At 42.3% G+C, this 15,653-nt stretch overlaps 1 protein-coding gene across 1 annotated transcript in view; it reads right to left on the bottom strand.

Moving 5' to 3' along the window:
- LOC111141699 (phosphatidylinositol glycan anchor biosynthesis class U) overlaps positions 1–4,414 on the bottom strand; it is an 89,633-nt gene extending 85,219 nt beyond the window's left edge. The window contains exon 1 of the mRNA XM_022494466.1: positions 4,282–4,414. Coding sequence (XP_022350174.1) covers positions 4,282–4,411 — 130 coding nt within the window. The 5' untranslated portion in view covers positions 4,412–4,414. The remainder of the gene's footprint in view (positions 1–4,281) is intronic.
- Between the last annotated feature and the right edge of the window lie 11,239 nt (positions 4,415–15,653).

Below are 15,653 nucleotides of genomic sequence, written 5' to 3'. Positions count from 1 at the left end.
CACTTATTTGAGCAATAAAATGAAAAGAATGTAAAGATGTCATGACTATAATATAAAAGTCAGGATAACAGTTACTTAATGAAGGGGGGGGCTGTGACTGGGATGGGGCATATAGAAGGCTTTTGGAGTAAGTAGCAAAGTTCTGATTCTTGATTTGAATGATGGGTACAAAAGTGTTTGCCTTCTAATAATTCAGTCTGTAACACACTATTGTGTGTGGTTTACTAATTCTCCATTTCAACAATAGAGGTTTGATTTTTTTTTTTTTTTTTTAAGTAGTGCTATCAGAAGTGTTCTTCCTGACCCTGACCCTGACCCTCATGGCTACACTGGAGGTAGGTTTCTAAATAAGAGTTAATGGCTTTGGATCTACCCTGAACTCACAAGGCTAAGCCTATACTGATTCCTAATCACTAGGTCAAGGCTGAAGAAAGACCAAAATATGATTTAAAAAAAAAAAAAAAAGTTCCAAAAGTATTTCCAACAGATTACTATACAAGATGGTATAGAGTAAACTCTGGTGGAACAGCAATGTCTAAAGACTGCCAGTTATTCAAGTTATTCACATTAAACACTATGTGACTTAATCTCTCTGTGCTTCCATTTTCTCATCTATAAAATAGGGTATTCACATGCAGGGCCATTTACAGCTTAGGGTCATTGTGGTGATTAAAATAGTTCTTAAACATATCTAGAATGCTTAGATCAGGGCACCTGGGTGGCTCAGTGGGTTAAGCCTCTGCCTTCAGCTCAGGTCATAATCTCAGGGTCCTGGGATGGAGCCCCATGTCAGACTCTCTGCTCAGCAATGAGCCTGCTTCCCCCTCTCCCTCTGCCTGCCTCTCTGCCTATTTGTGGTCTCTCTCTTTGTGTCAAATAAATAAATAAAATCTTAAAAAAAAAAAAAAATCAGTCCATGAGGGGCACCTGGGTGGCCCAGTCAGTTAAGCATCCCACTCTTGATTTTGGGCCAGGTCATGATCTCAGGGTCATGAGATCAAGCCCCAAGCTCAACTCTACACTAGGTGTGGAGCCTGCTTAAGATTCTCTCTCTCCTTTCCCTCTGCCCCTCCCCACCTCCACTAATGCACGCACTCTATTTCTCTTAGGAAAACAAAAATCAGTCTGCCAACCAAAATCTACTTGGATCCACAGCCCTTCACCCAAACAACTGGGTACTCAAAAAACTCATGTGAAATGAATGAATGAGTGTCATGTGAAACCAGAAGGGCTCCTACATCAATATTTTTTCAATGTCTGCCTTTTAGGGTTAAATTCAATCACTTGCTTTTTAAAATATCCCATCTTAAAGTATACTCTGAAGATAAGTGATACTTACAGATGTTGTACCATCCCTCTACCCACTATTCCTGTTTAAAACAGGACAAACAATTATCCTGAGCCAATCAGATTCAGATGGGTTTCTACCAAATCTCTCTCTAGCTCTGACACTGGCCCCAAGCTCCAGACCTAAACCTTTGAATATCATACTAAACCTCATACACACATCAAACACTTACTGATGTCCTTTCTGACTCACCTATTTCAGTCAATATCACAACTGTTCTATTATTTAAATTCAAATTCCTAGAATTAGCTATTTTGGCTTTCAAGATCGTGCTAAGAGCTTCAACATGGATTATCTCATTTAACAGGGTACATATTATAACTTCCTGTTTTCCAGATGAGAAAACTGATGTTGGGGATCACACCAATGTAAATGGCAAAGGAAGAAAAGATTTAAACCCTTTTAAAGATCCCAGACCTGGGGCACCGGGGTGACTCAGTAGTTAGGTGTCCAACTCTTGATCTTAGCTCAGGTTTTGATCTCAGGGTGTTGAGTTCAAACTCTGTGTTGGACTCCACACTGGGCATGGAGCCTACTTAAGAAAAAAAAAAAAAAAGACTGCAGACCCTGTGCTCTTAATCACCATACTACATTGCCTCATCTTGAGACCCTTCACCCTGTCCATCCTATATGCAACCAGAGCTTATCTTTTCTTTTCTTCAGGATTTGTTCAAAAGTAATGATGCAACTATTCTATGCCAGGCACAAAGGATTCAGGAATGAATAAAACAGTTCTGGCTCTCAAGGAACTCACAGTACAGTGGAGAAACCAGATATAAACAAATAATTACGATAAAAAGTGAGAAATGCTCTCAATAGAGGTATGTATAAAGTGCTAAGAGAACAGAGGAAGGAGGGCCTAATATTGCCCTGGGGCTTCTGGTATCTAGAAGAAAGCAGGAACCAAGTGGCTTCAACACAAACAATTTAGTTTGTTCAACAAATTATTATATGCACACATTATATTCAAGGATTATCAAATCTAAGCTCTCACCATCACACAGAAGAATTACTACTACCTTTATTACCATTTGTCAACTGGAAAACCTGGGCATATTACTTAACTTCTCCAAATTTCAGTTTCCTCATCTGTAAAATGGGGGAAAGAACACCATCTAACACAGAGAATAACTGGAGGATAAAAGAGGCTTACCACAGTCTTTAATATACAGTATTTTTAGAAACCTAAGTTTGAATTATTCATAAAACAACCATTCATTATCCCATTCCCCCATTCAAAAATGTCTATGGAATAAAACTCTAGTATTTAAAGTTCAAGGATATGGGTGCTTGGGTGGCTCAGTCAATTAAGCGTCTGCCTTTGGCTCAGGTCATGATCCTGCAGTCCTGGAATGGCCTGCAGTTGGGCTCCCTGCTCAGAGGGGAGTCTACTTCTCCCTCTCTCTCTGCTCCTTCCCCTGCCCATGCTCTCTCTCACTCACTCTCAAATAAATAAATAAAATCTTAAAAAAAAAATTAAAAAGGAGCGCCTGAGTGGTTCAGTCATTAAGTGCCTGCCTTCAGCTCAGGTCATGATTCCGGGGTCCTGGAATCGAGCCCTGCACCCGGCTCCCTGCTCAGAGGGGAGACTGCTTCTCCCTTTCCCTGTGCCTGCTTGCAAGCACTTTCTGTCAAATAAATAAATCTTTAAAAAGAATTTGGCGGGGGGGGGGGGGGTGGTGGCTGGGGGGCTCAATGGGATAAGCCTCTGCCTTCAGCTCAGGTCATGATCTCAGAGTCCTGGGATCAAGCCCCACATCGGGCTCTCTGTTCAGCAGGGAGCCTGCTTCCCTTTCTCTCTGCCTGCTTCTCTGTCTACTTGTGATCTCTGTCTGTCAAATAAATAAATAAATAAATAATCTTAAAAAAAAATTTTTTTTTAAACTACAAAGCTCAAGGACACAAACAGTATTTCTGGGGTGCTGTCACTTCTGTAATGTTCTGTTTCTCGATCTGGATGCTGACTACATGAGTATACACAGTTTGTAAAAATTCATTGAGCCCTACACTTACTATATGTGCATTGTACGTATATTGTACTTCAGTAAAAAAGTTTTTTAAAAAATCTTTAAATTCTGTCCCTAACCCATACCCCATTACTACCCCATTTTGTACATTTCACACTCTTCAACATTTTCTTGATCCTGTTTACCTTCTGCTACCTGGAACTCTCCTTTCTCTAATCTCCCTTTCCAAATTCTACATTCAACAGTTAGCTCAGAGCCCACATCCTCAGGAAACTGGAAAAGGAGAGGGGCATTTTCTTCACAGCTGAAACTCCAGTCAAGGAACTGGATGTACAAAGGAAGAACATTTTTCAAAAAGGATTACAACTGTCTCCCCTACTAGTCTGTGGATCCTTCAGCACAAACTCTATCTCATTGGAGGCGCTCGTAGAAAATTGCGCCTGAGGAAGAACTTAAGAAACAGTAAGAAATGCTGCACTGCAAGTTCCAAACTGAAAACAGGAGTCTAAGCACAGTCACACACTCTACTCGCTTAGGCAAGATTGTTCCCCTCACTTGGGGGCCCCCTTCACACACCATACCATACCCCCGGGAGCACCACATGCGGTCCCTCATCAAATCCCAAACCCCTCGGCAAATCCCACTCCATTGACCATTCCCTTTTCTTAAACCTAGCCTTCCTCAGACCACGCCCCTCTGCTCCGGACCAGAGGGGGACACACCCCCTCAGCTCCCCAAAGCTCAGGTGTGCCTGCCCCTAAGGCCCAAAGCTCGCCCCACAGTCCCACGACCCCTCCCTCTGGCAGCCCCGCCCTCAGGCCCCGCCCTCCCGCCCTCTCCGACGTCGCCAGAACGGGTCAGTTCCCTTAGAATCTTGAGCTTGAGGCCACTGCCCCCGCCTCCCATTCACTGAGGCCAGGAGAGCACAGGCGGAGCCTGGCCACCTACTCTAGCCAGTGGCCTCACCTCTCTTCCAAGAGCTCAGTGGGGACACCACCTCCACCCGTTCGGAAATGAACTCGGCCAGACTGGAGCGGAACAAGGCCGCCCGCACGGTCACGGCCACCACCAGCACCAGAGCCAAGGGAGCCGCCATGATACCTGGGGCGGGCGCGCAGGCGGGAGGGAAACGCGAGGCGGAAAAGTCTCGCGACCTGTGCGCCACCTTCTGTAGTTCCGCGGCTAAGCGCGCCTTGCGGCTGCCGCTGGAACACCCAGAGTGGGGACTACCGCTCCCAGGAAGCCTTGCTGCGAGATGGGGGCGGGACGACGTAGAGCGGGGCGTCTCAAGCTCCCAGCGTAAGGTTGGGCAACGTCTCCTAAGATCGCAGGTGTACTGTAAAAGCCCTGGGTGCTGTGGGAAGTAGACCAGTGAAGGCGTTATCTTCCTAAGATAATGAGCAAGTTTTGAAGAGTTGTTAATATTACTCTTGTGGAAATGCCTTTTTTTTTTTAAAGTAAATGTGCTGCGGAAGCGAGCAGTTGTGTAAATGCTTTTAATGTTCGGATGTTTCCCTTTTATGTTTTTAAAGTTTGTTTTTTTTTTTTTTTTTTAAGATTTTATTTATTTATTTGACAGAGAGAGTAAGCAGGGGGAGTGGCAGGGAGAGGAAGAAGCAGGCTCCCACTGAGCAGAGAGCCGGACATGGGGCTGGATCCCAGGAGTCTGGAATCATGACCTGAGCAGAAGGCAGACAGACACATTACCCACTGGGCCACCCAGGCGCCCCTCCTTTTATTCACTTATGTATTCTACACTTGTTTAATGAACACCACTTGTATGCCAGGCACTATATTGGGTTCTGAAGATATATTTTGGAGGAGTAGATAGGTTTATTTGCTCTGCAGCCTTGAACGAGTTGCTTAACTTTTCTGTGTTCTGTGCCTCAGGTACTTCATCTGAAAAATATGCTGATTGTTAGCCTGCGGGTCCCTATGGAGTCACTAGAACCGATTAAGGAATGCTTAGAAATTTTGCTAGTTGCTTTTTAACATAATTATCAAGAATTAAATTATATAGACTTACAATACTAAAGGTAATAAATACTAAAAACTCATTACTTCTTATTTTACTACATTTTTTATTTGTGCTCTTGAGGTTACTTATCACTAGTAATATACTGTGGCACATGCTGTATAATGGTGTGCTACTGCCCCTTAGTTCCCAAACTGGTGTTCAGGAACTTCAGGTTGGTAGCTTAAAAACCCTCTCCGAGGAGAGTGTTTACACACAGAAATTAATAAGCACTACAAATCAAAGTTTTGGACTTTGGAGAGATCATTGATAAGCTTTAAGTAACACACCACTTAATTAATGTATGAAAAGTGCTTATTGTGAGTGCTTAAGTGTTAGCTATAATAATATCAAATTAATATCAAATAAAATATAGAAGGGGGCGCCTGGGTGGCTCAGTGGGTAAAGCCTCTGCCTTCAGCTCAGGTCATGATCTCAGGGTCCTGGGATGGAGCCCCACATTGGGCTCTCTGCTCAGCAGGGAGCCTGCTTTCTCCTCTCTCTCTGCCTGCCTCTCTGCCTACTTGTGATCTCTCTCTATCTGTGTCAAATAAATAAATAAAATCTTTTTAAAAAATAAAATAAAATATAGAAGGAAATTTCAGATCTGTGAATAAGATGAAACAGTTTGTATGATCAAGAATAACTTGGTGGACGGGGCGCCTGGGTGGCTCAGTGGGTTAAAGCCTCTGCCTTTGGCTCAGGTCATGATCCCAGGGTCCTGGGATCGAGCCCCACGTCAGGCTCTCTGCTTGGCAGGGAGCCTGCTTCCCTTCCTCTCCCTCTGTGTGTGCCTCTCTGCCTACTTGTGATCTCTGTCCTTCAAATAGATGAATAAAATCTTTAAAAAAATAAAAAAAAAGAATAACTTGGTGGGGGGCTCAATTGGTAAGTGGCTGTCTTCCCTTCAGGTTGTGATCCTTGGGTCTTGGGATGCAACCCTATCTTGGGCTCCCTGCTCAGCGGGGAGTCTGCTTCTTCCTCTCCCTCTACCCCACCTCCCACTGGTGTGCTCACTCACTCTCTCAAATAAATAAATCTTTTTAAAAAGCATAACTTGGTAGAAGTGTGTTGGTAACACTGGACAGGGCCGTCAGGGAAGGCTCTGGGAAGAGGTGACATTTGAGCTGAGACCCAAAGGGTGAGAAACTAATCAGAGCTGACAAATGGAAGAAACAGACTCTGATTCAGGAAACAGAAAGATGTGTTTGGGAAAGAAAACAAGTATGTTCCAAGTGGAGAGAGTAGTAGAAGGTGTGGGTGGAGAAGCAGATAGTCGCCAATCAGGTAGGGACCTGTTTGCCATGGCTGGGAATTTCGACTTTATTCAAAGTGTAATCCACGTACCATTGGAGGATTTTAAACTTCCAATGGTGCTTAAAGTGGTGTAGTCAAGTGTATATTTTTTATTTTTTATTTTTTTTTAAAGATTTTATTTATTTATTTGACAGAGAGAGATCACAAGCAGGCAGAGAGGCAGGCAGAGAGAGAGGAGGAAGCAGGCTCCCCGCTGAGCAGAGAGCCCGACGCGAGGCTCAATCCCAGGACCCTGAGATCACGACCCGAGCCAAAGGCAGCGGCTTAACCCACTGAGCCACCCAGGCGCCCCAAGTGTATATTTTTTAAAAGATCACTATGTCAGGTGCATGTGTGGCTCAGTTGGTTAAGTGGCTGCCTTTGGCTCAGGTCATGATCCCAGAGTCCCTGAATTGAGTCCCGCATTGGGCTCCCAGCTCCACAAGGAGTCTGCTTCTCCTTCTGACCTTCTCCCCTCTCATGCTCTCTCTCACTGTCTCTCTTTCAAAAAAAAAAAAAAAAAAAAAATCACTATATCCCCTGGCTATATATTGGGTATTGGGGAATATTGAAGTGACAAAACTGCCCTCCTGCCTTTGTGAGACTTGAAGAGTAGTTGAAGAGATGTGATAGTCTTAAGAATAACACAAATAAAAGTAAGATCATAAATCATAATGAGACAAGGAAAAGGGGGATCAGGATTCTAGGAGAATACAAAAATGAGCCTTGGAGCTGATAGCTTTCTTGACCAATGGGAGGGGTAGGTCTGCAGTGGGACAGGCAATCATGAAGGAATAGGAAGAGGCGCTCTCATCCTTTGAGCCCTGTTCTGCCAAACACTGTGCTGTACTTCTAACACACATGAACTTATTTAGTCCACATCGCCTTCCTTCCTAAAGATTGCTTCCTCTTTTACATAAAAGGAGATCCATGTATTACATCATAGAGTGAAGCTATTACATCATGAAAAGTGGAGGTGATTCTAACACAAACTACATAATGAAGATTGAACAAGATTATGCAACATAAAATGGTTAGCACATACCATGTGCTTGATATACATTCATTAACTGTTTCATTATTGTTTACATCATCCTAACAGAAGGCTTAAAAATTCCCCTTAGGCCATGAGGAGAAGGAGGAGGTGCAGTGTTCTCTCCTGAGCTTGAAGCTGCCTTTAGGTGTTGTTTCCACAAGGACCAATTGCCATCGATGATCATTCTTCTCCTCCTTTGGAGGAGTAAGCGGGAGGGGATGCAGTCTAAGTGCTTTCTCGAAAAAAAAAAAAAAATAAGCTGTACAATTAAATGCATTTTCACAGATGTACATACAAATGAAACTACTGCTCCATTCAAGACACAGCACATTTCCACTATCTCACAACTTCCCTTGGGTCCCCTTGCAGTACCTCTCTACCTCCACCCTCAGCCCAGGCAACCACCGGCACTATAGGTGGGCTAACATTTTTAACAACGTTAAAGGAACTCTTTAATGCCTACATTCCTTTGTGCAGCATAAGGATTCTTAAATCTATCCAGATTACTACGTTTATCACCAGTTCGGGCTTTTTTATTGCTAAGTTGTATTCCTCTGTATGGATATATCCTGTCTGTACATTCACCAATTAATGGATATTTGTGAAGTTTCTAGGTTTTAGCCATTGTGAATAAAGCTATGATGAATATTTTTTTAAAAATTCTTCTTAGGGTGAGGATTGTGTTTGGGAAAAACCATTATAGGTAGACCCAAACTAGTGCTTCCTAAATATGAGTTTGCATGGATCATAGACTTAAATATTAGACCTAAAACTCTGAGACACCTAGAAGAAAACCAGGAGTGAATCTCCATGACCTTGAGTTGGGCAAGGTTTTTTAGATTCAACACCAAATGCACAGACAACAAAAGAAAGAAAGAAAGAAATTGGGTCTCTTCAAAATTAAAAACTTGTGCTCCAAAGGAAACCATCAAGAAGTAAAAAGACAACCCACAGAATGGGAGAAAATATCTCCAAATCACATATCTGATTAGGGACTTTCATTCAGAATATATGAAGAACTTTTATAACTCAATAATAGAAGATAAAGAATCCAATTAAAAATGGATGGAAGAGGACACTTAACGTGGTTCAGTTAGTTGAGCGGCTGACTCTTTCTTTCTTTTTTTTTAAAATTAATTAATTTATTTATTTGACACACGGAGATCACAAGTGGGCAGAGAGGCAGGCAGGGAGAGGGGGAGGGGAAGCAGGCTCCCCGCTGAGCAGAAAGCCTGATGCAGGGCTCAATCCCAGGGATCATAACCTGAGCAGAAGGCAGAGGCTTTAACCCACTGAGCCATGCAGGCGCCCCAGAGTGGCTGACTCTTGATTTCCACTTGGGTCATGATCTCAGAGTCCTGGGATAGAGCCCTGAGTCAGGTTCTGTGCTCAGGGAGAGTCTGCTTGAGGATTTTTCTCTTTCCTTCTGCCCTTACACCTGCTCATGTGTGCGCACAGACTCTCTCCCTCTCTCATAAATAAATAAATTCTAAAAATGGGCAAAGGTTGGGGTGCCTGGTCAGTGGAGCATGTGAGTCTTGACCTCAGAGTTGTAAGTTTGAACCCCAGGTTGGGTGTAGAGATTACTTCAAAATAAAAGCTTAAAAAAATAGGCAAAGGGTCGGAAAAGACATAGCTCCAAAAAGAGACACAAATGGCCAATAAAGATGTGAAAAGATGCCCAACATTATTAGTCATCAGGGAAATACAAATCAAAACCACAATGAGATATTACTTCTTACCCATGGGGGTGGCCATAACGAAAGGCAGATAATAACAAGTATTGATAAGGAAGCAGAGAAATTGGAACCCTCCTGGTGGGAATGTAAAAGTAGCCACTTTGGAAATGGTTTGGTAGTTCCTCAAAATGTTAAACCTAGAGTTCCCATGTGGCCCAGCAATTCAACTCCTAGTTAACATCCAAGAGAAATGAAACATATATCCACGCAAAAACTTGTACATGACTGTCCATTGCTTGTTCATAGTTATTATTCATAATACCTAAAAAGTGGAAACAAGACAAATATCCATTCTGTTTGTTATGAATGGATAAACAAAATGTGCTCTATCTATTCAATGAACTATACCTTAGTAAAAAAAAAAAAAGTGTTGATACATGTTACAACATAGATGAACCCCGAAAACATCTATCTATTCAGTGAACTATACCTTAGTAAAAAAAAAAAAAAAGTGTTGATACATGTTACAACATAGATGAACCCTGAAAACATGCTAAAATAAGCCAAACACAAAAGATCACATATTATATAATTCAATTTATGTGAAATTTCCAGAATAGATAAATCTATAAAGACAGAAAGCAGACTAGTGGTTGTCTAAGGTTGGGGTGGTTGAGGGGATAGAGAATAGGAAATGACTGCTAATGAGTACAGGATTTCTTTTCAGGATGTAGAAAATGTTCTAAAGTCAGATTGTATCATTCTATAAATATACCAAAACCACTGAGTCATACACGTTAAATGGGTGAATTTTATTGCATGTGTGTTATGTCTCAATATCTTTTTTTAAAATGAGCAATCATTTGGGAGATATATTTTTCAAATGTAAATTTCCTAGTTCGGCCCTAAAAACTGTGATTTGCTAAGTCCAAGAAGGAGCCCAGGAACCTGCACTGTTCATCTCTCCAGTGTATTCTGATGCTGGTGGTTCAGGAACTGTACTTCAAAGCACATTACCCTGAAGGTATAGGTATCCAGTCGCTTATGCAACAAAAAGATGAAAATAGTGGCTCATTTGGTTAAGCATCTACCTTCAGCTAGGGTCCCAGGATCAAGCCCTGAGTTGGATTTCCTGCTCAGCACGGAGCCTGTTTCCCCCTCTCCCTAAGCCCCTCCCCCTCCTCATGCTGTCTCTCTCAAATAAATAAATAAAATCTTAAAAAAAGGAAAATACTAATAATAGCTACCAAGTATTCAGTGCTTACTGTGTGCTAAGCATCGTTTTAAGTGTTTCACATGTTTTATCTCATTATCTCTATGTACTATTACAGCTACTGTAATTTCCCATCATCACCTGCACATGAGGAAACTGAGGCAAAGGAAGTTTATTAATTTGTTTAAGGTCACACAGCTAGTAAACAACATAACCAGGATCCGAATATCAGGCCCAGACATTGTGGTTAAGTGGCTCTTCCTGAGAAAATGAGAGGAATTTGGGTTGAGTTGGGTTGAGTTGTTTTGTTGTTGTAGCTGAGAAGGAGGGATAGAGACTTGAAAGGAAGGAGACAATAAAGGAGCAAGCAAGATGATTTCTGCCCAGAGATCCCAGATGATATGTGGACAGGAGGAAGAAATCGAGGCTCTGTGATATTAAGCAACCAGCTTTAAGCCACACACTTGGGTACATTTATTGAACACCTACCTTTGCCAGGTCCTGTGCTAGTCTGTGAAGATACAGTCTATACAATACATTTATTTTATTCCAAACAGCAAACTATTCTGGCCATCTTCAACACTAACGATGTTAACTAGGAGGCTTTGTGGGAGCTCACAGGACCAAAGAGAAGACTAGGGAACCAGACTCGGAATGGTCAAACCGAGGTAAACAACACAGGGTCCAGGTAGCAGGAGACACCTTTCAGGTCAACTAGGTACCACCAGTGGTATGAGTGAACGTTAACTAGTTTTTAAGGTCTTGCATTGCGTCATTTAAGATTCAATGTTCTTAGAAAGAACATGAGGTGGATTAAGATTAGGTCCCATACCTGCCTCTTGGCTGTGTGTAGGACAGCAAGAGAAAAGGATCTGTGAGAATTCAGATGATGAATTTACTGTTTGTCTTAGGACAGGACACCCTGAAGGCAGCTGGGTGAGATCATTCGAGTGAAGGCAAAAGGTGATTGGATGCTGAATGGGAAGAAAAAGGCAAATGGTGGTGAGAAAGACACAATCCTACCTGTATTGGAGTTTATAGTCTGGCAGGGAGTCATACAAAATAGAAGCAGTCAGACAAAATAATTAGAGGGTATGATTAGACCTATGAGGGCAACAGACGAGGACCAATGACAATGAGTAACAGAGGACCTACTATTGACTAGATGAGGTAGTCAAGAAAAGCCTGTTCAAGGAAGTAATATTTAAGCAGAGACCTAAAAGATGAGAAGAGAACTGACAATGGTAAATGGTGTGTATGGGGAGGAGGGGATTGGGTTTGCAATACAGGAGGCCAGTGTGGAGTAAAATGAGCAAGAGGTGAGACTAGAAAAATATGCAAGGGTCAAATGGCCTTTGTGAACCATGAGGCTAAGTTGGATATGGGGTTTCAAGTAGAATTGAAATGTGATCGCAATTAAAATTCCCCTCTGGCCACTGAGTGAAGAATGGATTGGAAGAAGTCAAGGTGGTAGCAAGGAGACCAGTGAGAGTGCTGCCATCCAACAGGCAAAAGAAGATAATGGATTCAAGAGGTATTAGGAAATGATCAATCATTTCCTAAATCCCTCCCTAACTTGTCCCTGGCACTCTGACCCTGGCTCTTGAGAAAGTCTGAAGGACAGTTCAATGAGGCTTTCATTAACACAAATTTGAGGGACAGAAATGTAGAGCAACAATCTCAGATCAACAAGTATATAAAATATCTAAACATGACTGAGGACTTTCTCCTTCCTGGTGGCCTGATGAGCAGCCACTATTATGTATGACAGACATAACCAACAAGGCAAGGACATTCACGACATCTTAACTGTTCCCGCAGGAACAAATGGTCACAGAGGTCCATTACCCTAGGAAGGAAATATTACCTAAGCCAGAAATTCGAGAAAAACTAACCAAAATGTACAGGAACACATGAGACAATTATCCTTGCCCTCAGACTGAAACCCATTTTGGCACTAGCAAAACAGAGTTTGATTAAATTTATAATTCCTTGGATCATGCAAAGAGAAATCAACCCAAACAGAGATTTGCAAGATACGCCCTGGATGAGAAGGAAAGAACTCAGGAAAGTCAGCAGAAGACACATAAGAATGGAGTGGGAAAAAAAAAACAAAAAACAAAACAGAATTGTTATAAAAACAAAAAGAAGAGTTAAAGATACAGCACTGATTTGCTTATGTTTGTGTAGATATTTCATCAGAAAACAAACTATATAAAAACTTAAAAATGAATAATAACAACTCATAAATAGGGTGAATGGAAGGCAGTGGCATGTAGGGAAAAGTAACTGAAGGCATCCTTAAGATTGAAAAAGTAGGAAAGGCCTGATCTAGTTCATTGTACAGACTGAGAAACTAAGTCTCAGAGAGGAGCAGCTCCTGCCCCAGGATCACATAGCAAGTCAGTGGTGGTGGCACTGGGTCCAGAAACTGGGGTACTCATCGCCTGTCTCCTATACCAGCTGCCTCTTGTTCCTGGATGGGATGTCTGGTAAGACCTAAAAGGAGACCCACACCAGCTCCGTCTTCAACCGTTGCCCCCAAGTGTTGTAAGGACCCAAAAGGAATTAGAAATCTGGCCTTCATAATGCCCTGAAGACAGATTTCTGGGACTCTGTGTCTTCAGCTCTCTCAATTTCCTTTCTGTCCCCTACCCACAAATGCCCACTGTTGCAAAAGCCATCCTGTTAGGAAAACAAGACCAAGATATAAACTAGACCTGCAGCCTTAGGGCTAAAGATCGGTTTCCTCTTGCTCAGCTTCCTGTTTCAGAATCTATCTCCCGCCTCTGGAGCCATACCCTCCACAACTATGCATTCAGACCCCTTGTGCCCTTCCTGACTTCCCTGGGCTGGCAAAGCAAACAGGGATAGCGGGCTTTGCTTCTTGGCCTCCATTCCACCTCTCCTTTCTCCTCTCCTAACAGGACCCTGAATTCTCAGCCATGTAGTTTGAATGGGATTGACCTCAACCTCATTTCCAGGGTTGGGCTCTCAATGGCTCGAACTAACCAACACATTCCAAATCCCTAGCCACAGTGATTGGCTCAGGGATGAGCATATGACCCAAATCGGGTCAATAAGAGCTAAAACAACAACAACAACAACAACAAACAAACAAACAAACAAAACAACAACATCAACAACAAAACCCTTCAATTCTGAAATTTTGCATTGAGCCCTTTAGGGAAATGGGAATTTTCTTTCCTGCCAGGTTTGCGCTTGGAAGCACCCAGACCTAGAAGCAGCTGGCAGTTTATAGGTACAAGACAAGACAAGATAAGGCCAAGGCAAATGCCAAGGCCTAACTAATTCTAGTGGTAAAGATACAATGAGCCACTTTTCAATTTAACTAGTTCATTACTCACATACACAGCAAGAACAGCCAGCTCCCAATGATCTTTGTTCCACACACCAAAAAGGATGACACTGAATCAAAAGAAGCTGGGCAATTACAACACAAGTTGTGGGCATCCTGTTGTCAAGGAGCCAGTTCTAGACTGCAATTAACAAGTTGTATATTCTACGGCTCCCTTCTGAGTAGGGTGGGGCAGAAAGTTCCAATAGCTCCTCAGAACCTGGGAAGTGGTGAGAAAACTGTCTCATGATAGTCTTCCAGGGGAGAGAGGGAAGCAAGTAGAAGATGGCCTGTCTTACAAGCCTCACATCCTCTCATCTTCCGGGAAGGTCACAGTCTGCCAAGACTCAGATAAGCTTTTTAAACTTTTGCCCGTGTGGCCTATGTGAATGAATACATGCGAGGTCACCAGGGGCCAAGGCAGAGCCATTTCCCTACACTAGCATGTGGTCACAAAGAGAGAGCCTGTCAAGAATTAAGCCAACTCCTAGGAAGTGTTTTGGAAAAATCAGAAAAGACTGGATCTTAGTTCCATTATTTGAGACACTGGATCAAGCCTTGCCTGAAGGCAATTATAGCTAAACAATACAACCAATTTCTTTTCTAGTTTAATCCAATTTGAGCTGGGTCTTTAGGTACCTGTAATCAAAAGTTCTTAACCAGGGATACCTGGGTGGCTCAGTTGGTTAAGCATCCGCCTTCAGTTCAGGTCATCATCTCATGGTCCTGGGGTCGAGTTCCACATTGGGCTCCTTGTTCAGATGGGAGCTTACTTCTCCCTCTGTTTGTTCTCTCTCTCTCTGAAAAATATATAAGTAAAATCTTTTTTAAAATTTTCCTAAAAATATAAGTGGCTTTAACTGCCACTTATATTTTGGTGACTCTCAGATCTTTATTTCCAGCCCAGGTTCTACTTATTGATACTCAGACATTTGTGTCAAACTAGATAAGGCCACTTTAAACTCCAAATATCTATGCTAGTGCCAAATGGGTTTCAGTCTGAGGGCAAGGATAATTGTCTCATGTGTTCCTGTTCATTTTGGTTAGTTTGGTTGTATCTGGGAGTCAGTTCTTTTCCTATAGTCCCAAAGCACTTAACAGCTGTCTTTAAGCTGCACTTAATAATCACTATCTGATAATTCTGGTACCTGAAGTTTTTGGCAGTCTGATTTGTTGTGTCTACTGGATCTTACTCATGGTGGATTGCTTCCTTGTGGATTATTAGCTAGTATTTGGAAGGACTTTATATATAGGAATTCTGTGTAGCCTGCAATTGGGTGTGGGAGAGATCCAAAGAGGATTTCCATTTCTTTCTATTAGATATCTGAGAGATGGTTTTGGAGTAGGTCTCCTTTTATGTTAATTTCTCAGCATTGGGGATTCCCAGCCATGCAAGTGATATAAATATGAGCCCCAGACTCACTGAGAGCAGGCATGTGGTTTCAAATTCTTGAGAGATAGTTTCTTTCCCCCACCCAAAGACCAGGTCAAGATGGACGCATATCTTTTTATCTCCTTTGCTAGTAGTCAGAAGTTTGTTTTCTTCTAGTCTAATCTTTCACTGTGAGTGTAGCACTCAAAGTGTCTCAGTTCTAAACCCAAACTTCATGTAAATCCAAGTCTTCATCTCCCCAAAGATCTGTTAAAACCTGAACTTTTGCAGGTTCACTTGTGCATTTAAAAGGATGTTTGTTGTTTTTGTTTCTGGCATTTCCATGTTTTATGTAGCAGGAAGTACCAGA

This window comes from Enhydra lutris, unplaced genomic scaffold, assembly GCF_002288905.1.
Source record: "Enhydra lutris kenyoni isolate GAN:26980312 unplaced genomic scaffold, ASM228890v2 scaffoldscaffold6, whole genome shotgun sequence".
Classification (NCBI taxonomy): domain Eukaryota; kingdom Metazoa; phylum Chordata; class Mammalia; order Carnivora; family Mustelidae; genus Enhydra; species Enhydra lutris.
This window is presented reverse-complemented; position numbering and strand designations above follow the sequence as displayed.